General features: G+C 42.3%; 1 protein-coding gene across 3 annotated transcripts in view; it reads left to right on the plus strand.

Moving 5' to 3' along the window:
- The window catches only part of smad10a (SMAD family member 10a), a 122,363-nt gene that overhangs the window by 36,221 nt on the left and 61,544 nt on the right, over window positions 1-24,598 (plus strand). For all 3 annotated transcript variants that reach the window (XR_013934049.1, XM_080442200.1, XM_080442201.1), the window contains exon 3: window positions 7,078-7,318. Coding sequence is in view for 2 of the 3 variants with exons in the window: in XM_080442200.1 (XP_080298326.1) it covers window positions 7,078-7,318 (241 nt within the window). In the remaining variant the exon portion in view is untranslated. The remainder of the gene's footprint in view (window positions 1-7,077; window positions 7,319-24,598) is intronic.

Consider the following 24,598-nt stretch of genomic DNA (forward strand, 5'->3'; position numbering starts at 1 on the left):
GCAGTAAACATTCATAAATGTCACTTCTTTACCTTTAAGAACCCCCTTGACAATTACATAACGGCCTTGGCTGTCTATAACAGATTTAAGAGGCCTAAAAGCAAGATTCTTATTGACCAAAATGGCCAAACCCCTGCTAAATGTAGAATAAGCCGTTGCAAAAACCTGCCCCACTCAGCTCTTTTGAAGTTTAACCTTGTCATTGGCTTCCATATGAGTCTCCTGTAAAAAAGCAACATTAACGTTTTCCTTCTTCAAAAAACTGCCTTCCTCTTAGCCAACTTCTGGAGGCCCCGGACATTCCAAGAGCACAGCTTAATACTTTCAGAATTAGACACAGCCATGGAGCATCATAATACCTATTGTACTAAAACTGATATATTATATATTGTAAATAAAATGATATGACCTGTCCATCCCCAGTATATATATAAACCATCCTCTTCCACAGATTAACAACATTACAATATCCATATAGACAGATATTCAGGCAGACTAGACCTAGAGGGGCCTGAAGATACATCATCCCCACTCATCTTAAACAGCAAACATGTGTGTCCTGAGCCATACAAAACAAAAAAAAAAATACATACAATACAAAAACAATACAGGGACTTAACATCTAACCTACAACCCTCAAACTCACCAAAAATAGTCTAACACTCCTCAGCAGCTCTAAGCCACACTCCCATACTGATAGGTGCCTCAGTGGTACAAAAAGGGGGGGGGTTCCCATTCCCCCCCCTCAAAAAAAATCTAAAAATAAAGTTATATATATATATATATATAAAATAAAATAAAAGTATTATCCTTGTTATTATCTTCCCCTTAAAATAAAAAACGAAATAAAAAATGAATAAATTGAATAATAATCATTTTCAAATAGTGAAATACAAATATACATATTACATTCAGTAAACATAAACATCAGTTAGACTTCAAATCCAGAAAGAAAACAACCTTTTGGCAGTGGAATGACGCTCCCAACACCAAAGAGGCATTACAAGTCAGTTCGCCCGCCGACCCACAGGACGCGACCGAGCGGAAGCGAACGGCCGGACAACAAACATGGCTAATAACCATGGCTAATGTACAGGCTAAAACCCTCAGATACAAAATAAGTAAACATAAACATCCCAGCGGCGGTAAATAAAAACACTTTGAGGCATCAAATATATCCTTACATCATCGCCCATAGAAAAAGAAAAAAATATGTAAAATTTTAAGAGAAAAAAATAAACAAAAATAAGAGGACAGAGTAAACGGCGCTAAGCTCCCTTGCGCGGCCGAGCGACAATAAACATGGCTAATAAGCATAGCTAATGTACAGACTAAAACCCCCAGGTACAAAATAAGTAAACATAAACATCCCAACAGCTGATTTTCCTATTCTGTCTGTCTCATCTGTTCAAAAAAGTAGGGAGCTGATATATTGCACTTTTACCTTAGCGCTAGGTATACTCTTAGTTGCTTGTTTTAGAAGAGAATGCACTTAAGACTTCCGGTGATCAGTAGTTTTCTTGCCTATGTTAAATGCACTTATTGTAAGTCGCTTTGGATAAGAGCGTCTAGGGGCAGATTAAGCCTTCGCGGTGCCCGGTGCTTGGACCCGGTTCGGTGCCCCCCGGGACCATTTTGTCAACGGGGGGGTGGGGGGGGGGGGGGGGGGGGGGATGTGCTGCGCGGAGCCCTGCTTCTAAATTTCGCAGTTTTTTTTTTCTTCACGCCGTTTGGTGCCCCCCCCCAGGGTTGGTGCCCTGTGCTTCAGCACCTCAAGCCCGTTGGATAAGCCACCACTGAGAGCGTCTGCTAAATGACCGTAATGTAATGTTGACTCCCACTTCCTATGCCAGAAATGTCAACAGCTTGGTCCAGGCTTTCTTTTAGAGCAAAACGCGAAGGAAAATAAAAGCCTGGAGATCGAGGCTATGGTTCTGGTGACTGACATTGTCCTTCTAATGCGTGAGGGGGCCGTGTTTCTTCAATGACTATTTTCATTTATTTCAGTGTTAATCTGGTTACTGCTATTTAAACATTCTGACCATTGTTATTTTATATAATTATCTTGACCATTGTTATTTTATATAATTATCTGTGTGATTGTTAACACAGAACGACTAAGTGAGACCATACTTTGTAGCTTATGGGCAATCTATTTGGCTATTTATGGAATATACTGTAGCTGCATGTCATGCCACAATCACTAGAGATAAGGGATTACGCACGGCAATATCTACCAATAATTAAACCAGAGAGATTGTCTTTATTTTCACTGCTCAGATGTGGATTAGTTATATTTTCTGTCAGATTATTGACTGGACTATGTGGATTCTTTATTGATCTCCTGATCTATTAGATTACTTTTTGTTCATTGTCTCCGCCAGGCCGAAAGGCATGGCGAGAGAGTATGTTGTGCACCCTATCCATCCGTGTGTGTGTGTGTGTGTGTGTGTGTGTGTGTGTGTGTGTGTGTGTGTGTGTGTGTGTGTGTGTGTGTGTGTGTGTGTGTGTGTGTGTGTGTGTGTGTGTGTGTGTGTGTACACGTCCGTCTGTGAGCAGCTAATCTCTGGCACCGTTGGCTTGATCGCAGCGAAACTGTGCACACACACTCCCTGGATGCCAATTCAGAACCTCTGCCCCAAATGTTTCACATGGGCCTGTTATAGTGCCACCTGGAGACCGCTTTTTGCAAAACACATTTTTTGACAGTACTCCTACAGATTTTGTATCTCTATAGTCATTAATTAAACAAAACTGGTCTTTCAGATTTTTCATATTCCATCCTGATTGGCTAAGAATGGCTTCCACAGTTTGCAGGAGTGCTCCGTTTTGAACAAAATGCCTCAAGTCATGAACACAGCATGCTATTTCCGTGACATTTTGCATGTACATTCCCCACTAGGCCGAGGAAGAAATTCCACTTGAAAATGTTCAAATCAGTCTCATGGTGGTGCTATAACAGGCCGATTTTAGTTTTTACCTATAACTGCACCGATCTGTGTAAAACTTCGTATGCGCACTCCCTAGAGGCCAAGGAAAAACCTTTGCCCTGCATTTTTCACATCTGCCTTTTATAGCGCCATCAGGAGGCCGACTTATGTAAAACACATTTTTGGATATTATTTATCCAATATATATATATTATCAATATATATTATCCAAATTTCACGCAAATCGGTACACATGATCTCTATAGTCATGTGATCAAGACAGAGCTCTGTTAGAGCTTTCATATTCCATCCTGATTGGCTAAGATTGACATCTAAAGTTTGCAATGAGTGCCCGTTTTGAACAAAATGCTGCAAATCATGAACTGATTGTGGTGAAACTTTGCACGCACATTCACACTGCGTTGAGGAACAAATGCCACCCTTTCAACATTGCCCTATTATAGCACCACCAGGAGGCCGATTTTTGCAAAAATATATTACTCCTACAAACTACTCACACAAGTCGGTACTCAGTATCTCTATAGTAAATGATCAAGACGGATCCGTCCGATTTTTCACATTCCAGCCTGATTGGCGAATTCAGAACATTACTGGCCCACACTAACCTACCTGACCTGGCGGAGATCTGTTTTTTAGTTTTATTACAGCAGCAGTGTTTATTTTTTTTATTACATGCTTTACTTCCTCGACTTGAGGTCGATTCTACAAATGCCTTCTAAATCAGTAGTTCTCAAACTTGTTTGTGCCACGGACCCCCAAAATGATATATATTTGGCCGCGGACCCCCATCTGAAAATGTTTTGTGCCAAGGACGACCCCCCCACCAGAAGAGAAGATTTGTGTTAAAGCAAGTTAAACAAGAAATGACAAGTCATATTATACCAGGTGCTTCTCTCTGTGAGTGTGTGTGTGTGTGTGTGTGTGTGTGTGTGTGTGTGTGTGTGTGTGTGTGTGTGTGTGTTAGCATACATTTGTTGTTAGCACTTAGCAGGCATTAGCATGCTCAGTAGGGGGTCATACCTATGTTCCCCGGACCTATGTTCCCCCACTAAGGTTATGGTTAGGGTTAGGTTTAGGTTAGGTCCTATATTCCCCGCTCTCCTAGGAAACCAAACAGGGCTCAACTACTGCTGTCTTTGTCAACCAAAACGGTCGCGGAGGTTAGACTGTTGCCCAATGCCCACTTAAATGAGCTTCTGAGCTTACACACCTGGAGCAAATGAATTAACGAGCGACATTAAGCAGTGTTGACGGCCGGGCAGGATACACGCTCCAGCTGCGTGAAAATGAGAGAGGGGCAGAAGAGAGACAGGGGAGGGCGGGGCTATTAGGTTATAATTCCATAGCCTGGGAGGACGGCCACCGTTCAGAGTATGGGGAAGTCTCTGGGAAGTCTCCCCATTGGCTTAAAGGACAGCCAATGATGAAAAAGTGTAGAGAAAGTGTTGACTAGTTGAACAGTCTCTTCTTAGACCCGGCGCTCTTCGAGCACCTGGTAAAAATGCAGATGTGTGTCACTTTGTGCTGCGCCAAACTAGCAAAATTAGCAGATCTACAAGCTTTATTTTATTATTTTTGTATTGTTATTTTTTATATATTATGTACTTTTTTAAAATGTAAATCTCATCTAAACAACTAAAATCTTCTCTTACGGGGGTCCCTGGTACAACATCTGTTCGCTTGGGGGTCTGTGGTCTAATACGTATCAATTTGGGAGTCCTTGACATGAAAATGGTTCAAACCCCTGCTTTACAGAATGTAATCACCCTTTCTCTCTCGTGTGCCCGCACGCACGCCCACATGCCCGCACGCCCACATGCCCGCGCGCACGCACGCACGCACGCACGCACGCACGCACGCACGCACGCGCACACACACACACACACACACACACACACACACACACACACACACACACACACACACACACACACACACACACACACACACACACACACACACACACACACACACACACACACACACACACACACACACACACACACGACAGCGACGATATCGTAATAAGGGTTTTTAGTCATGCTTTTAAGTGCTATCCTCTGGGTGTTTGTTTCATTATGACATGAAATGTTGTGTTTGAATCTATGGAGGTGCAACAGTTAACTCTTTCACTGCAAAAGTATATACATTAATAAACTCACCCACTGCCAGCGATTTTCGTGTTTTATAACCTTTTCAACTGGTCACAGAAAATTTAGATCCATTATGATCCATTGTGGGATCGTGTGTAGACACAAAAAGTATCCAGAACATGATCGCTTATCAGACGGTTGGTAAACACAAAGGGGCTCACTGTTTGTCGTGCAGAGAAAAAATAAATAAACCTGAACTGTCCTTTCCAATGCTAGAGCACGTTGAAACCACTGTGTCTCGCCGAATCCAGGGGGAAAAAAAAACGGAGGCGGAAATCTTTGGATGATGTTATTTCCGTATCCGTGTGAGTTACAGTGAATGTGGTCACTCCGGATGATAGATTACATTACAGCGCAATCTTTTACAAAACAATTAAAAAACTGTTCGACGCGTTAACGCGTCCATGGCAGGCAAAGAGTTAATCACTTATCAATGTAATTGATTATAAGAAAATAATTGCTAATCGATCATGTAATAAAATAATCAACTAATTGAAACCTATTTTGTGCACGTCATTGCTAAAAGGTAAAACAAAGTACAGTATCTGAAAATAGCAGGGAGGGAATTCATAAAAATCGTGGTTTTACCTATCTAATATTGGAGTTATTGCAAACCCATAGATATAGAAACCTAGATACCTCATTGGCCTCTGCAGTTCATTGGAGCGACATGCTTGGTATGGTGGCCACCATATTTCCGGGGGGAACGGGCACTGGCCAATCACAGCGTGTTGACTACTGGCCAACCACAGCGCGTCTTTTCCAGGACTTGTCAGAATCTAGTTGTCCCGCCCCCACCTGCGTCTGATTGGCCTACTGAACGCCCCCTTCTGTGACGCACACGGAAATTTCCAGCTGCCCCCCAGAAGCATAGAGGAAGCGGAAGTGCGTCCGAGATGCCGACGCTTCAGAGCCAGAGGAGGCGTCTACCTTTATATGTCTATGTTGCAAACCAACCACTAGGGGGCGAGCCCAACTAATTTGCGATGGTTTTGGAAAACCTTATGCCCATACCTAACATCATGCCAAAAATCAAAAACTTGTCACCAAGTGCACAATCTTGGTGATTTTTGACGAATTCCCTCCCGGCTAATAATAGAAAAGTTGATCTACAAATCGAGGTGCAAATATCTACAAGCTCACAAACAATCTACAAGCTCATCGCGACGTGTTGTGTGAATTTGTCGGGTTCATCGAAAAATAAATCGATAGAAAAATCGCTAAGAAAATAACTGATAGTTGCAGCCCTATTTGAATAAGCAATCGTTTCGAGCTTGTGGATCTAGTATTTTTGACACTTTTGTGTGACGCTGTGTTATGATCAAGTAGGGCGTTAATTTACAAAAAAAATACAAAGAGTTAAAGTTAAAAGAGAGATGGAGATAAGAGCAGTGGTGTAAAGTACATTTACTCAAGTACTGTACATTATTTTGAGGTCTTTTTACTTTACTGGAGTAATTAAAAATGTCTCTACTTTTACTACTTTTACTCCACTACATCTCAGAGGCAAATATTGTACTTTTACTCCACTACATCTCAGAGGCAAATATTGTACTTTTACTCCACTACAATTATTTGAAAACTTTAGTTACTAGTTACTTTGCAATGATCAATTATAACATTATAAAACATCCATTTAACCTGTATTCCAGTAACCACATACATTTAACCAGTAATCCAGTAACCACTTTAGCCCTATTTTATACATAAGCTATTTGAAAATAGCCGATCTAGAAGCTCGTAGCTTGTAGATCTGCTATTTTCAAACATTTTTGTACTTTTACTTTTGGTACTTCATGTACATTTTGATACCAATACTTTTGTACTTTTACTCGAGTAAATTTTGAATTCCGGACTTTTACTTTTACTTTAACAGAGTATGTCTATATTGCAATATTGACTAGTACTTTACCCACCACCGGATAAGAGGTTCCTGCCTAACAGCAAGGATTTGTGTCACCTGTCCCCCACAGCATAATGTCTGTGAACCCTCCGAGCAGCAGCGATGCGTGCCTCAGCATCGTGCACAGTCTCATGTGCCACCGGCAGGGCGGCGAGAACGAGGGCTTCGCCAAGCGGGCCATCGAGAGCCTGGTGAAGAAGCTGAAGGAGAAGAAGGACGAGCTGGACTCGCTCATCACGGCCATCACCACCAACGGCGTCCACCCCAGCAAGTGTGTCACCATCCAGAGGACCCTGGACGGACGGTTGCAGGTCAGTGACGCACAGTCAGTGACGCTTTCTTTGTTTTTATTGTATGTATGTATGTATATATATATATATATATATATATATATATATATATATATATATATATATATATATATATAAAGATGAATCTTTAAAAAGATGAATCGAAAGAGAGAAAAGAGAAAAATAAGAGACATTCATTGTCCATAATATGTATGTAGCTCAGTGGTTCACAAGCGTTTTAGCTTTGGAGCACACTTTCTTACACACGTGCACGCACGCACGCACGCACACACACACACACACACACACACACACACACACACACACACACACACACACACACACACACACACACACACACACACACACACACACACACACACACACACACACACACACACACACACACACACACACACACTCTTGTGACATGTGAGCCTTATGTATTTGTAGTACAACAAACAGCGAAAAAAGCCGATCTACAAGCTCACAACGTGTCACACATGTGAGCTCGTAGTTGTTTTTGCATTTTTTTTAACTTTTTGTTGCTATTTATTGAACTTCATCTTGAAAAATTACTTCAGAATATGTTTGACAATATAATATGACTTACAAAAATGCAAGTGATGATTTTGTGCAACATGCTTAAAATTGTACACTGCCTCCAACCAAACAAGACTCTTTCTCTCTTTGAGAGACGGAGAGCGACAAAGAGAAACATGGAATGTAGGCTTTATCTCAAGTTGTTCAATTGGATTATTAGTAGGGATGGAGCTCGAAAACCGGGTCCATTATATACCCGGGCATGAATTTATCGAGACCCGGGTTTCGATAAGCTTTGGGCTTGTCGAGCCTGTTATCGAGTGCAGCGGCCCATGATGACGGCATGTCTAAACTATCAAAACAAGAGGCGATCAAGAAATAAATCTAATCACCCACGCTGGCACAAACATGTCGGTCTAAAAGTGTATTGATAGCTGCAAGTTGTGCCCAACAGCGCTGCCCGGGGAAACAAGGAAGAGGAATTTTATTGGCTCACTACATCACTATTTTAAGGGGACTGTAAGCGTCCATTTGGTTCCATTTGTACACTCGGGTGGTTGCGTCGTTGTTGTGTTTACATGTGCGGTGCAGCGGTGAAACAATGGCGTTAACGAGTGAATCGCTCAAAAGTTCCACTCGTCCTCTTCTACCCAAGGTAGCAAGTCTCCGTTGACAATTTTAATAATCCAATTGATAATAATCCGTTTGGGATCTCCCTGTGAATGAATAACTAGTGTTGCTTGAGCATGTCCGTCTTCTCAGTCTATCGTTGCCGAAAATGGCAGATCTACAAGATCACAACGTGGTGCGAACAGACGCAGTGTGAGCTTGGAGATCGGCTATGTTTGGTGCGCGACACCGTCGTACGATGAAGTATAAATTGTGCTTTTAAAGTGACAGTACACACATTAACCGTTTCTTCAATATTATTTTCCAAAAGTAAAAAGGTCACTTGCCTTCCGTCTGTTAGAAAAGTACTGTATTTGAAGGCCCTAGTAAAATGTAGTGAGAGTGATATATTTTGGTTAAAACAAAGAAAAAAAAATAGAAAAAAAAAATATGCATTTTTTGTTTATAAAGAGTTGAAGAGACATGGAGATTTTATAGTAATTATTACAGTACTATTCATAATATAAAGCCATTTAACACTTATTGCACATTATATGAATGGTTGTTTTAATGATAGGCAAAAATATTTTTAACTTTTGTCATCTTCATTTAATTTTAGATAGTGGTCAGCCACAAACTCACTGTCACAACTGGCCAATAAAAAAAGATACCGGTTCTGTTCAGAACTTTTTTCTTAATAATAGAAAAAGATCGATAGTGGGCTCGATAAAAGCTCGGTTCGATAAGCAGGCTCGATAAGGTGCTCATTATCAATAAAAATTAACAAGCTCCATCCCTAATTATTAGCGGGTAGTAACAACTGGCACGTAGTAATTAAGTAATTATTAATCAGACAGAGAGAGTTTGAATGACAGAATAATGTGCGATCATGCATCCTGCGCAGTGCACACGTTACAAAGCATTTTAACCGTCCGACCAGCGCATTCCCAGTGGGCGCTCGTTGTCTGCCTTGGGTGCCGAGCCCTGGGTGATCGGAGCCTGCTTATTTTGCTTGTTAAACGCATAATTTTATTAAGACTTGACAGCAATATGGAAAAAATATATATATCTCAATTAACCCATTTAGACCTGAGGCCGATTCTAAAAACGCCATCTAAATCCTGACCTAAGTTTTCTGAAAAACTTTAAATTCTTAATTTAACATTACCTGCCAAAAACGTTTACAAACGTTTTTGAGAATTTAGCTACTGGCAAAAAAAATTAAAAAAAATCTAACATGTTTCTACATTTTTGGGGTTTTTACGTTTTTACGTTCGTCACAAAGAACCAGGAGATAACATTTTTCAAAAAGTTGCTGCTCCATTCACTTCAATGTTAAAAAATAAACAGAGAAAAAAATTAAAATTTTTCTAAGTACTAGCTTAGAAAACACTGGCAGAGGCTACAGACTGTTCTAGAGAAACTCTGGCAGTTTAAGAGTTAACTCAAATCTTGGCTTCTGGGGGGCCCTAGAACAAATCTTTTTTCATGTCAAGGACCCCCTAAGTTATAAGTATTTGGCCGCTGACCCCCATCTCAAAATATGTTGTTCCAGGGACCCCCCCAGGAGCAAAGATTTGAGTTAAAAATGTTCCCTTTAACAAAAATATATAATAAAAGATGTGCACACATTTTCACGAAAAAAAAAAGCAGATCTACAAGCTTGTAGCGCGGCACGCTATGAGCTTGTATATCTGCTATATTTGAATGGGCAAAGTATAAAAATAATGGTTAAAGTGGTTGCACAGATGCGTTCCCGATCTGAATGGGTTAATTGCTTGCAACCAACATACATAGAAGGTTAAAAAGGCAATCGAAGACACTGTCATGCGTAAATGATCATTATTTTACAGTAATATATTACTTAGTAAATACCAAAATGACCAAACTGAGTGTTGAGGCAGGTTTGCAGCAGCATTTTTGCCTGGCTGCCCTGAAAGCAGGTACGAATGAATGGGTGTGAGAGCTGATGAAATCCATGGAAATATCTTAGCTGTTGGGCAGAAACCTCCTATCTCCATGTTTCAACTTTAAAAAAATATATATTTTCGTAAATCAATGCCCTACTTCGTCAAACAAGCGTCGCACAAAAGTAGTGAAAATAGTAGATCTACAAGGTCACAAGGCGTCGCGATGACCTTGTAGATCCGTTATTTTCACTATTTAATATGATTTTGTTTTTAAATAGTAAACAAGAAAGGGAACGGTTTTGGAGATGTGAGGTGTCGACAGCGACAACATGCAGATTGCCTGCAGCGCGCGCACACACACACACACACACACACACACACACACACACACACACACACACGTTAAGAAGCACATGTCTGTGCTTCTTAGCTTTGTCTACAAAGTGAAATTCGCCCCAAAATGCACAAGGAGATGTGACCTTTTCGAGGGCGTGTCTGCTGTCTAGACCAGTGGTTCCCAACCTCTCTTACCTTGGAACCGCCCCTTTCTTACATCTGATACATGCTGAGACCAGTGGTGGAAATTAACTAAGTACATGTACTTAAGTAAAATTTTGAGGTATTTGTACTTTACTTGAGTATTTCCAATATCCAATACTTTTACTTCTACTCCACTACATCTCGGATCCAAACATTGTACTTTTACTCCACTACATTTATTTGAAAACTTTAGTTACTAGTTACTTTGTAGATTTTGATTAATATTACAAAACCTACATTAACCACTTCAGCTCTGTATACATTTCGTCCATTTGAAAATAGCCGATCTACAAACTCACAATGCGACGCATTGTGAGCTTGTAGATCTGCTATTTTCAAAAGATGTTTACACAGAAAACTTGAAATGGGACATTCTGTGCAATGAGTACTTTTACTTTTGGTACTTTAAGTACATTTTGATGCCAATACTTTTGTACTTATATTCAAGTACATTTTGAATTCCGGACTTTTTACTTGTAATGGAGTATTTCTACATTGCAGTATTGATACTTTTACCACTACTGGCTGAGACATTATTAGACATTATACTATTATCGGTAAAGAGGTTTGGTGTAGACTAGAGGGGGAAAAAAGAAGACCAGGTACAGAGTGAAAGGCCAAGTTTACGAAGTATTGAGGGTTAACTGTCTGAAAAGGCACATTAACATGAATCCAACACTGATGATAGTGCTGTCCAGGGGCGGAGCGTCCGGGGAGGCCAGGGAGGCGGCCGCCTCCCGGCCCGCGACCCTCGCGGGCCCGTGCCGTCAGATAATAAATCGGTAAAATCAGGCAAAAATATGAATTAAACAACATAACCCTAACCTAACCCTACCTGATCACTGTGCTGTGCCTCCCGGCCCGGCTTTGATTTGTTCCGCCACTGGTGCTGTCTACAAGTCTATGAAGCTATCTATGAAGTCTATGAAAAAGTTTAATCTGCAACACAATGTAGTGGGGGGTCCCTGATTCATCTCTCTTTCTCGATTTGAATGTGCAACATCACCACATCTGTATTAGAGCCTTTAGTCACAGTTTTAGTTTAGTGAGTCCTAGATGACCATTTGCGGCATTTTTTTAAATTATATTTTGATACAAACAACATCTTATTAATCCATTAAGACCGGGAACGCATCTCTGTCGTTTTAGATTTCTTTGGCAAGCTCATAGCAAGCTCATAGCACGGCACCAAGTGCCGCGCTATGAGCTTGTAGATCTGCTATGTGCCGCGCTATGAGCTTGTAGATCTGCTATTTTTGAAAAGAAATCGTGAAAATGTGTGCAAATCTTTGAATATCTACATACATTTGTAACTAAAATCCTTGCTTCTGGGGGTCTCTGGAACAAAATATTTTGAGATGGGGGTCCGCGGACAAATACATATCATTGGGTCCTTGACATGAAAAAGTTTGAGAACCACTGATATATTCAATTCAATCTTTATTTCAGACCCAGGAAGATCCATATCACAAGAATACAACACCACACAATAATATATAGCAACATAAATAAAAAACTAAACAAAAAAAACCTGCTTGGATTTAGAAGACATTTGTAGAATCCCCCAGAAGCAAAGATTTGAGTTAAAAATGTTCGCTATAAAAAACAAAAATGTTCACGATTTTTCCAAACAACTCGGTGCCGCGCAATGAGCTTGTAGATCTGTCATTTTTGAATAGCCAAAGTATAAAATGTGGTTATAGCTAAAAAAGATCTAAAATGACACAGTATGCGTTCCCGGTCTTAATGTATGTGTGTGTGTGTGTGTGTGTGTGTGTGTGTGTGTGTGTGTGTGTGTGTGTGTGTGTGTGTGTGTGTGTGTGTGTGAATGCAATGCACATTGCAAAGTGGTTCAAATCAGGACAGCATCAACTGCGTATTCGACGATACCGATTTAGTCAAAAAGTCAAATAGTGACCAAAATATGGGTCATAATATGTATCAGCCACACTGATATATGGGTGAGGCTCTAATCTTTATATTTATTTTGATTGAAACACATCAGCAATTATCGCTAGAAGGATGGAAGATATTGTCTCGGACATGATAGATCCTGACCAAACAGGCTTTGTCAAAGAAAGACAAACACAAGATAGTAATATAGCTGAAAGCAGCAATAAACGGGTTCGAGGCATGATAGGCAAAAAAGCGATATGGAACAATAGCACAATAAGACATAGAAACAGAATGGATTGAACTTGAGACAAAGCAGCCCATGCAACTAACAAATGAGCATTCTCAATAGCTGAGCAGAGTGCTGAGGGATGGTGGCTAGCAATCCAGTGTTAAGGACCTCACTCATGGACACCTCAACCCATGGCCATAGACAGGAATCGAACGTTCAACCTTCGGACTCACAGGCTGTCACACTAGTGATTGAGCTAAGGCTTCATCCAGCCTGACGGTGTCTGTTGAAGATCATAGCCTTCTGCCATGAACCGAGCCCCTGTTTCACTAAAACTAAGATCAGTGGTTCACAAAGCATTTATCAATAGAGAAATGTGATGTCTCCTCTGTACCAAAACTAGTGAAAGTAGCCGATATACAAGCTCACAAAGCGCTGCTATCCAAAAAGTTGTGAGCTTGTAGATCGGCTATTTTCACAAGGAAATAGGGTATACATTGAAAATAACTACTCTCAAAAAGGTATTTCATGTTATCTTTAAACATTGCATATGCATTAATTAACACTAGTCCATACCCGGTCGACGCATTCCGTGGGGGGATATGCGCACATGATCTGGCAACCTGGGAGGCAGTTCGTCCCATAGCTCGCGGGGCCATCCCACAGCTGGGCAGCCCCGTAACCATGGCGACATTCTTTTACACAAAAACGCTAATAAACAGCTGAGATTTGGTGAAATCGAAAAACAGGCTTCGCAGTTCCATGCACATGGTAATGGTCAATGGCTGTGTGCAAATTCAGATCAATTGCTCCCGCCACTGAGGAGAACCGGGCAGAACAAATTTTGGTCTCACCACTACAGACAGACGTTTCTCAAATTATAGGAGGATGGTCATTTTTGTGCAATGCCCCCCCTCACCCACTGTAAGATAGAGTTCTACTTTGGGTCACAGAATATTGAACATCACCATGGCACATCTACAAGAATGTCGGACAACCGAGTTCCGTTCAAGCCATTTATTGTTCCGTTGCACACATGAGCATGTTATGATTGGGCAAGGAGGTGGTGAGGCTTCTCGGTCATGGTTTTACACTATGAAAGATAGAAACACATGATTATTATACAATTCAACATTTAACACTACAATAAACCAAGTGACATTCAATATTTCTCTAAGATTAATGATTATTGCGAACGCGGGAGGAGGCGCGGCGAAGCCGCGCCTCCGACCAAGTGGAGCTTACTATGTAACCCTGCTTGGGTTGTGTCTCTCTCTCTCTGTGTCTCTCTCTCTCTGTGTCTCTGTGTCTCTGTGTGCACTGCCTGTGTGCAGCTCCTCTGAGATAAGTAAATGTCCAATTTAGACGTACCATACATCAAATGAAAGGTCTTTGAAAACTGAACACACCTGTCAAGGTTGCGTTTAAGCCCGCCCCTTCCCCCGGAAGCCACGCCCCGGAGAAGGCTCCTAAAAACTCCCCATTGAAACCCCATGTTAAATGAAAAGTGCCCGAATCGCTCCCAAACTTTTTCTACCCCCCCTAAGTGGGGGTCTACGAACAAATACTTCGGGCTCGGATTTTGGCTCCGCCCCCCGGAAGTGGGTGAAACAGGCACTTCAAACACTTTGTTGAATTGTTCAAAAACATTCCAAGTTTTTTTTTGGGGAATTTGTATTTTTCTAAGATGCTCCTTTTAACGCAGATTTTCTTTTTTTTTTTAATTATTTTTTTTATTGGTTACTTTTTTTAAAATATTTTTTTTCATTCTTTTTTTGCGTTCGCTTACCGCGTTCGCGCGTCTTACTTGTTGTATTTCCCTGAATTCTATAATAAGTACTTATGTGCTATGTTCAACACACACACACACACACACACACACACACACACACACACACACACACACACACACACACACACACACACACACACACACACACACACACACACACACACACACACACACACACACACACACACACACCTACACCCCTATCTATGAGTTTCAAGGCAAACAACACATAACCCACAAATTGCAACATGCAACCATGAACAAGTGAACTCACTTCAGTGACGCATGACCCAGGCCGGCTGAGACTCCAGGACAGAGGGCTCTCCAGTGGAGTTGTTACTGCTGCTGCTGCCAAGCAGAACTGAACGACAGGCAGGGTATATATACCAGGCCACTAATGAGTTGTGAGTGAAGACAGGTGTGATTGGTGATGAGTCAAAGCAGGTGAGAGGGGTGGATCCAATCCATGGGAATAGGGGGAAGGTTGCTGACTAGATGACTCTTTTCTACACCCACCCGCACTAACCTTAACCTCAGTAAAACAACGCCTAAACCTAACCTCAAGAAACACTATTTGTAAAACTAAGAATTCCACATGATGATCACCTCAACACATTGACTGGGACAGTTCACAAAACATTTACCAATAAAGATTCAGAGAATCTTACATAAAAAAGAGTCATACATAAAAACTACTACTCTCAAAAAATCATTTCATGTTATTTTAAAAAAAAGTGCACATGTCGTAATCAACAGGGTCATGTTTTGTACAATTCAATTTAAATGTAGCCTGCACTGAGTGAGGTTTGAACCGGGGACCTTCAGAACAAGAGGCTAACACTGATTGAGCTATTCGATCCACAGACTTCGTCAAAGACACTTTTTTTTAATGAAGCCAGGCCTCTACAATATCCATGGCCACAGACAGGAATCGAACACTCAACCTTCGAACTCACAGGCTGTCACACTAGTGATTGAGCTAAGGCTTCATGGTGTCTGTTGAAGATCATAGACTCTTGCCTGCCATGAACGGATCCCCTGTATCACTAACACTAAGATCAGTGGTTCGCAAAGCATTTACCAATAGAGAAATGTGATGTCTCCTCGGTACCAAAACTAGTGAAAGTAGCCGATCTACAAGCTCACAAAGCGTTTCTAAAAAGGTTGTGAGATTGTAGATCGGCTATTTTAACTACGAAGTAGGCTACGTCACACATTGAAAATAACTACTCTCTAAAAAGCATTTCATGTTATCTTTAACAATTGAACAAGTATTATTTGATACAGTCATGTTGTGTGCAATGCAATTGAAATGAAGTCTGCATGAGGTGAAACCCTGTGGTTACAAGGCAGATGGTATAGCAATCAAGCCATTGGACCAACAGACCTGAACTGGTGAAAAAGGAGCTCACACAGATGACACAGATTCACGCAAATTGCTCAGAAATCCTGGGTTTAAATGTTTTTCAAACTGCTCAATATGGCGGAAAATCTAAGGGCGGAGCTTACTGGTCAAAGTGATAGATGTTTTCCTCATGAGTCAAGGCACATATGTAAGCAAGTTTCATGGCTGTCGACCAAACGAGGCATGACTTTTACCTGTTTAATGCATTTTGGCCATCGAATGTGGAGGATCCTTCTATTGGTGGCCAATGGCCGCCGATCGGATTAAAATGCTTTTTATTGAACAATGCTGAAGATACGGGTACTCATGTGGGGCCGTACATCCGTGGCCATGGGTTAAGCACTTTATATTTGAAATCTGAACGTTTATGTAGATGTACGGCTGTAAATGAAGAAAGTGCAATTACCAGGACGAGCTAACGAGGATACAGTGCATTAGACAGTGTTGCCAGGTCTGATTATTATAAGCGACTTTGGGCTTGTTTTCCTGTAAAGTCGCTTCCCGGTCCTGGGCCAATTTCTCCAGCTGTCCCCATGTGTGGCCAGATCTCTTCACCTCTGCGTCCAGGTCACGCCGCCAGGTGTTTCTTGGTCTGCCCCTCTTCCTTCTCCCCTGTGGGTTCCAGAACAAGGCGTATCTTGTGATGCTAGATGCAGGTTTGCGGAGAGTGTGGCCAATCCATCGCCAACGTCTTTGGAGGATTTCTTCCTCTAGTCTACAGGGTGCTGTCCTGTTTGCTGCCAGAGTTCCAGGTTACTGATCGTGTTTGGCCATCGAATGCGGGGGATCCTTCTAAGGCAGGTGTTATTAAATACCTGGATTCTTTGCATGGTGTTAACCGTTGTTCTCCAGGTTTCTGCTCCATAGAGCAGAACAGGCTTCACCATGGCATTAAAAATCCTGATCTTGGTGCTTCACCTTCTAGTGTGATGGGGTAACGCTGTCTGTGTTTATTTTGAGGACCTTGCTCTTTCCTCTGTGAATGGTGAGGCCAAGGCGTGATGAGTGTGCTGAGACTATATTTGTTTTATTAGTGTGGCAACCATGACTATAGTACTTTTCCGACTTTATTATTATTCTAGATAAACTTTATTTTGGGCCGCTATTTCTCCCACAGTTTTTTTTTCCCAATTTCGTGTCATATGTCAAAATGACCGGCTTCACCGGGAATCGTGCTCTTGTATTTTGCTAAGAGATTGGTTACATAGTTTAATTGATATTGATTTATTAGTGCATTAAATTTCCCCATCCACTTTAATGGGAAAATTAAAAAACTCCCATTCAAGTATTTTTGTCTCGGAAACCGTAAGGGCTAGAGTTACTAGAGTTAAGACTTTGAGGGAAGGTTCATAGTTTATTGCCAAATTATTAAAAAAAATAATTACACCAGTCAGCCACGCTATAACAGCCCACTTTACCTTTTGGCCTATAACTTTTGAACCGTAGGTCGTAAAATAAAAAACATCTTTACCCCTGGATTCCTTGGGTCATGACGCAACTCCCCATATAGGCCACGCCCATTTGCGTCTGGATAGATTTTCCGCCATTTAGAATTTTCTTCAAAACACACTTTTAGCTCCTCCTCCCACATATTTTATCCAAATTTCACAAAAATCGGTACACATGATCTCTGGACCCTATTGATAAACATATCCAAACGGCATTTTGATAGTCCTTACCGTTCGTAATTGGCTTCCAAAGTTAGTGGGAGGGGCCCGTTTTACAAAGAATGCCAAAAATCACGAACGAAACGTCCAATCAATCCCAAATTTGAATCACATGTCAAGGGTGGTTTACTCAACGAATCCCCAAAAGCGTTTCCACTTCTATCCATAGGGGGTGCCACAAATATGCAAAATGTAACCGTTTGATCCAAAAACATGATTAATGGGGGGATCACTCCTCTCAAAATGAAAAGCAAGTGATCTCAGGAGTGAGGTGACAATATGATTGGCCCGTTACATTTGTGGGAGGGGCCTATTTATTTAGTGGGAGAGGCCTATTTCTTAAAAACAAAACACCACGTATCATGAACGTGGGATCCGATCGGCACCAAATTCGATGGCGCGTCGCGCGGCCTCCGACAGTATTCCTTCCGGCGGATCCCTTGAGTCCTCGCTGCCGCGACCCACGACCGGCGTCGGCGCAACCACACTTTGCAATTTCCCAGAATTGCGACGCGTCTAGTCTTGTATTTGTTGTTGAGTGTGGGAAAGAAGGGCCAGGTCATCAGCGAAATCCAGGTCATCTAACTGTGTCCAAGGTGTCCACTGGATGCCATTTCTTTTCTGTGCTGTAGTTGTCTTCATGACCCAATCAATGGCCAACAGGAACAGAAAAGGTGACAATAAGCAGCCTTGCCTCACTCCTGTCCTCACATGGAAGGCATTGGTGAGTTGCTGCCTGTGTACCACCCTGCAGGTCATCCCTTCATATGAGTTCCTGATAATGGTGGTGATCTTCTCAGGCACCCCATAGTGTCTCAGCAGTTTCCAAATGCTCTGCCTATACACACTGTTGAACGCCTTCTCATAGTCAGTAAAATTCACATAGAGAGGTGAGTTCCACTCCAAAGACTGTTCCAGAATGATCCGCAACGTTGCGATCTGGTCCGTGCAGGATCTATTCTTTTGGAAACCAGCTTGATGGTCTCTGAGGTGTGGGTCAACCGCATCTTTCATCCTGTTTAAGAGCACTCTGTTGAAGGTCTTCCCTGTTATAGACAGCAGTGTTATTCCCCTGTAGTTGGAACATGAAGCTAGATCCCCTTTTTTTGGGAGCTTGATGAGGTAGCCCTCCTTCCACTCTGATGGTACTTCCTCCTTTTCCCAGATGTCACGGAATAGAGGGTAGAGCATTTCTACGCTGGTCTCAACATCCGCTTTCAGTGCCTCTGCTGGAATATTGTCTGGCCCTGCAGCCTTCCCATTTCGCAGTTGTTTGATGGCCTTGTGGATCTCTTCCTTTGAAGGAACATCACAGGCAATCGGCAGGTCACTTTCAGCTGGCTGGATGTCCACTGGGTTAAGTGGTGCTGGTCTGTTCAACAGCTCCTCGAAATGCCCCGCCCATCTAAGTTTCTGCCCCTCCGCATCTGGAATTGTATTCCCTTCCTTGTTCTTCACTGGCCTCTCAGGTTTGCTGAACTTTCCAGAAAGCTTTTTTATGGTGTCATACAGGGTCTTCATGTTGCCATGCTTCCTCTGCCTCTGCCGCCAGTGCCTCTATATAGCCCTTCTTGTCTGCCCTTATGCTTCTCCTGACTGTCCTATTTGCTTCAGTGTACTCTTTTTGGCCTATAGCTTTTCCGGCCCGTGTGCGACTGTTGTTCATTGCCGCCTTCTCTTTTTCCTCTCCTCTATCCTTTTCAAGGTCTCTGCTGTCATCAATTCCTTGTGGCTGTGCTTCTTGTTTCCTAGTACTTCCAGACATGTTACGGTCACTGCTGTTTTTATACGCCACTTCTCTTCAATGGTCTCTCCCTCTCTCTGCTCTTGTAGGACCTGGAACTTGTTTGCGAGTGTGATCTTAAACACTTCTAGCCCGGCTGTTTCTTTGAGAGGTATGGTGTTGTACCTCTGGCGTGTATTGGTTTCCTCAGTCCAATTTCTCTTCAGTTATAATAATATGAATAATTTATGCGGGCGACGAGGAGATGGTGGTCCGAAGCAATATCTGCTCCTCTTCTGATGCGCACATCTTGAAGAGATCTTCTGAACTTTTTCCCAATGCACACATGATCGATTTGGTTTTCCGTCATCAGATCTGGTGATACCCAGGTTGCCTTGTGTATCCTTCTGTGATGGAAGACACTCCCGCCGATAACAAGGTTGCTTGTGGCACACAGGTTGGTGAATCTCTCCGCATTCTCATTCATTTCCCCCAGACCTTGCTGCCCCATAATCTCCTCGTAACCCTGGTTGTTGCTGCCGATTTTTGCGTTGAAGTCGCCCATAGTGATGATGATGTTTCGCCTTGAGCGGGCCTGGATAATGGACAGCAGTCTATGGTAGAACTCCTCCTTGACATCCTCATCATTCTCATTGGTCGGGGCATAGCGCTGGATGATGTCCATATTTATCCTCCTCTTTTCTGTTCGGAAACAAGCTGTGAGGATCCTTGGTCCATGTGCCTCCCATCCAATGAGAGCCCTCTGAGCAGTCTTGGTCAACATCAGGGCCACTCCCTGGCTGTGGGGCGCGTTGTCTTCCTCGTAGCCCGAGAACAACAACATCTCCCCTGTGGCTAGCCTCTTCTGACCGGAACTGGTCCACCTTGCCCCACTGATTCCCAGCAGTTCCAGATTGTACCTTCTCATCTCGGCTGCCACTTGTGCTGTTTTGCCAGTTTCGAACATGGTCCTGACATTCCATGTTCCGATGTAAATTTTGTTCCTGGTAGAGATGATGGTTGTCGGCCCAGTAGCTTCCAGATGGGTCTGGCTTTCACTACTTGGTGTCATATATCCTCTAGCTGGAGGACCATCCTCTCCCAGGACTGTAGTTTCGTTTGATACTCTTTTTCGTGTTTCTGTAACAAGGTGCTTTTTAACGGGGTGGGGTTGTTAGCCCCACGCCCAACCCCCAACCTGGAGGACCAGGTGCTGCTTTTCGTCGGGCCTCTACCCTGAGACCTGCCCGGCTTTGTTGAACCGGTATAGCCCTCAGAGTCACGGAGACACACAAGCCTCCCCACCACAGCAACGTAGCAACACAAAGGAAGGTGTTTCTGAAGTGTAGCTGCTTATTTGGGCTTGCTTTCAAGATTATTTTTGAAAAGAGCTGATTTAATAGGGCTCAAGTGGTGAAACTGGTCGTTTCTTTTTGGGCTTGTTTTCATAGACCTCGTCGCTTGTTTCTCTCACAGAACAACACCAACACTGGCCCCAGAGCATTTTATAAATACATTTACTTACATTGGCTATTTGAAAATTGCCGATCTACAAGCATGCATTGTGAGCTTGTAGATCTGCTATTTTCAAATAAATATTTTATTAAATCTATTATGATGATGATTATTTAATATGGCTATTTTTTACAACACAGATCCTGTATGGGGGTCCCTGGCACTAAATATTTTATAGAGTGGACAGCTGACTGAAAGTTGTCAATGATAAGAGGAGTGGCTAGGTTGAATAAATTACCCATTGTTCACGCCCATTACCTGGAGCTGAGAGGTGCTAGAAGTGACAATTCTTTAGAAGGGATTTTCTCAGTTTGGACTATTATAGATAACAAGATTCAAATGAGCACATCTTCTTCAAATATTTTCCTATTTCAATGAATGATACATCACATGAAAGCTTAAAAAATGCCACCTTGCGGCATAAAGCATTGTAACCAGTCACATATGACAACGGAAAAGATAAGTGCAACGCTAATAAGCCTTGATGCGGCTGCTGCGTTTGACAGTGAAGGCTGGGACTATCTTTACTAGGTTTTAGAACGATTTGGGTCTGACGAGAAATCAGTGCTATGTATAAAATCACTTTATTCATCTCCCACAGCCAGAATAAAAATTAATGGACGTCTATCACGCTCAATCAAGCTAGGGAGGGGTTGTCGCCAAGGTTGTGTTTTAAGCCCTCTTCGCGTTTTTCATCGAACCACTGGCTCAGGCAATTTGGGAGGATCCAGAGATTCAGGGGGTATTAATCGGGAACACTGAATATAAAATAACCTTATTTGCGGACGACATATTGCTCACACTGAGAAATCCAGAGATTAGTGTACCCAAATTGATGACAGCCTGAGCATATTTGGAACTTACTCAGGTTATACATTGAACACACATAAAACTCAATTACTTCTGCGATCCAGATTTGACTTCAAATGGGATGCACTAGCCGTCAAATATTTGGGGGTTTGGAATCCAAAAGCTATATCTAAAATAGATGAAAAGAACTATGGTCCTAGTGTTATGTCAATTAACACATTGACCGCCAGGCCCGTAGTTCTACGGGCCGATAAATCCAACCGTAAAGCGCCGATCCCGTAGCCTACGGGCCATGGTCTTTTTAATGGTCCACGTTAGATTACCCCCTCAGGCACATCGTCACAAAATATCATCCATCTAGACCACATAGAAGTTGAAAAATCTCGTGATCCAATCACGTGATCACATAAAACCTTTTATTACAAAGCACCAAAGCTGCATAATGTCAGGGGGTCCGCCAATCCGTTTGTATCAAACCGAAAGTTTGATCCGAGCGAGCAGCCTCTCTCTCTCTGCCTGGCTGCCTCACTGACTGTGATCAGTGAGTGTGTGAGTGCGGGCGGGAGCATGCGCGCGCTCGGGGCGAGCGTGCGCGCGTGTGGTCTATGTGCACACTCGCGGGGGAGGGGATGAACTTTTCCTGACCCGGCCTCCTAAAGTTTACACAGCTGTCGGTGCTTTGATGTGATCGTCGCCGCCATTGTTGTTTAGAAAATAAACGGGGTCCTGCGCACACATACACACACACACGCGAGCGTGATCGATCACATGACCAAACGAAAAGCTTCAAAAGCGAGGCGCGCGGCCGCATCGTTCTTGCTTTTTCAAACCAGAGATTATTCAGAGCCGATCGATAGAGAGAGATAGAGACAGAGAGAGAGATAGATAGATAGATAGATTGTTGGTAGTAGTGTTAGTAGTAGTAGTAGTAGTAGTAGTAGTATTAGTAGTAGTAGTAGTAGTAGTAGTAGTAGTAGTAGTAGTAGAAGTATAGTTGCGAGATTGAGACGGAGCGAGTGAGACAGTGAGTGAACGAGTGAGTTTGATTGTGTGAATTTGTGTGAAACGGTGAGTGAACGAGTGTGATCTGAGTGAATTGTTAGTTTGTGTGAGTGATTATTGTAGTGATTATTGTAGTGTGTAGTGTGTGAGTCAGATATTTACATGGTGTGAGTGATATATATATAAATCCCAGTGAGTTTTATATATATATATATATATTTTATAGATAGAGAGGGCGTGGAGGTAAATAATAGGTGGAAGTAATAGGAGTAATAGTAGGAGAGGTGATCGGCGATATAGGGAGAGATCGTGAGGAGGACTCAGACAGTGACTCAGACAGTGACTCCAGTGGCGACTCTGGGGGCTCTGTTTGGCTACCGACGGGTGTGAGCCGTCGGGACCGTGGGGGCCATAGTCCTTTTTCCAGTGGTAAGCATACATTTTTTATCGTTTTATTTGTTACTAGTTGATTTGATCAATTTGTATTCGTTACTTGTTGATTTGATCGTGTTATTCATAGACCTGGTTGCTTATTACTCTCCCACAATCTGGCAACGCAAAACAACAGGCCCTTTTACGCTCTGAACCTGTGGTTCTCAACCTGTGGTTCGCGACCACAACGGAGCGAGCCTCGTACAACGCCTCGCAACGCGATCTTCAATGCATCTATCTATCAGATGATGACAATGTTTAGGCTCTATTGAGTTATTGTGTAAAAAGAACACATACAAATAGCAGATCTACAAGCTCGTGAGCTTGTAGATCTGCTCATTTTATTATGCTTTGTGAAAATGCCACGCTGGGCTTGTTTTTCTGTAAAGCTGTTTGTGATTGTGGTTGTGAGCTTGTAGATCGGCTATTTTCAGATAGTTTTGAAGTGCTCATGTGGCCTATACTCGGCTAGTCGCTTCTTTTGGGCTTGTTTTCATAGACCTGGTTGCTTATTACTCTCCCACAATCTGGAAACACAAAAGACAGGCCCTTTTAGGCTCTGAACCTGTGGTTCTCAACCTGTGGTTCGCGACCACAACGGAGCGAGCCTCGTACAACGCCTCGCAACGCGATCTATATATGCATCTATCTATCAGATGATGACAATGTTTAGGCTCTATTGATTTATTGTGTAAAAAGAACACCTAAAAATAGCAGATCTACAAGCTTGTGAGCTTGTAGATCTGCTCATTTTATTATGCTTTGTGAAAATGACAGGTGCACTGCTTCCTCCCTCCCTCTGCACATGATGGCTGTCATAATATAAAAGACATCAAAGTGTCCGTTCAGGTCAGGCCACAATAACAACAACAAAAATCCTGTTGGATCAAATGTTTTTTGTTGATGTTGTTGTTCTGATCTGAACTGAAGCCTTTGATGTCTTTTATTATGACATCCATGACCTGATTATGACCTGATCATCATGCAAGTTGATGATCAGGTCACGATCAGGTCATGTCCACAAAGTATTTGAAAAATTGCCTTTGTAATTCCACTATGACAGTAATGTAGTTACTATTTGATCTCATATGTGCCTATTGTAAGTAGCTCTGTCTGGATAAGAGTGTTTGCTAAATGCATAATATTCACCAAAGTATTTGAAATTGTATTCTAGATTCTGACACTGGTGAGGCTTTGGAGCCTATGGATGGAGGTGGACATGGTGGTG

Source organism: Gymnoscopelus braueri, assembly GCF_963280865.1.
Source record: "Gymnoscopelus braueri genome assembly, chromosome: 11".
Lineage (NCBI taxonomy): Eukaryota > Metazoa > Chordata > Actinopteri > Myctophiformes > Myctophidae > Gymnoscopelus > Gymnoscopelus braueri.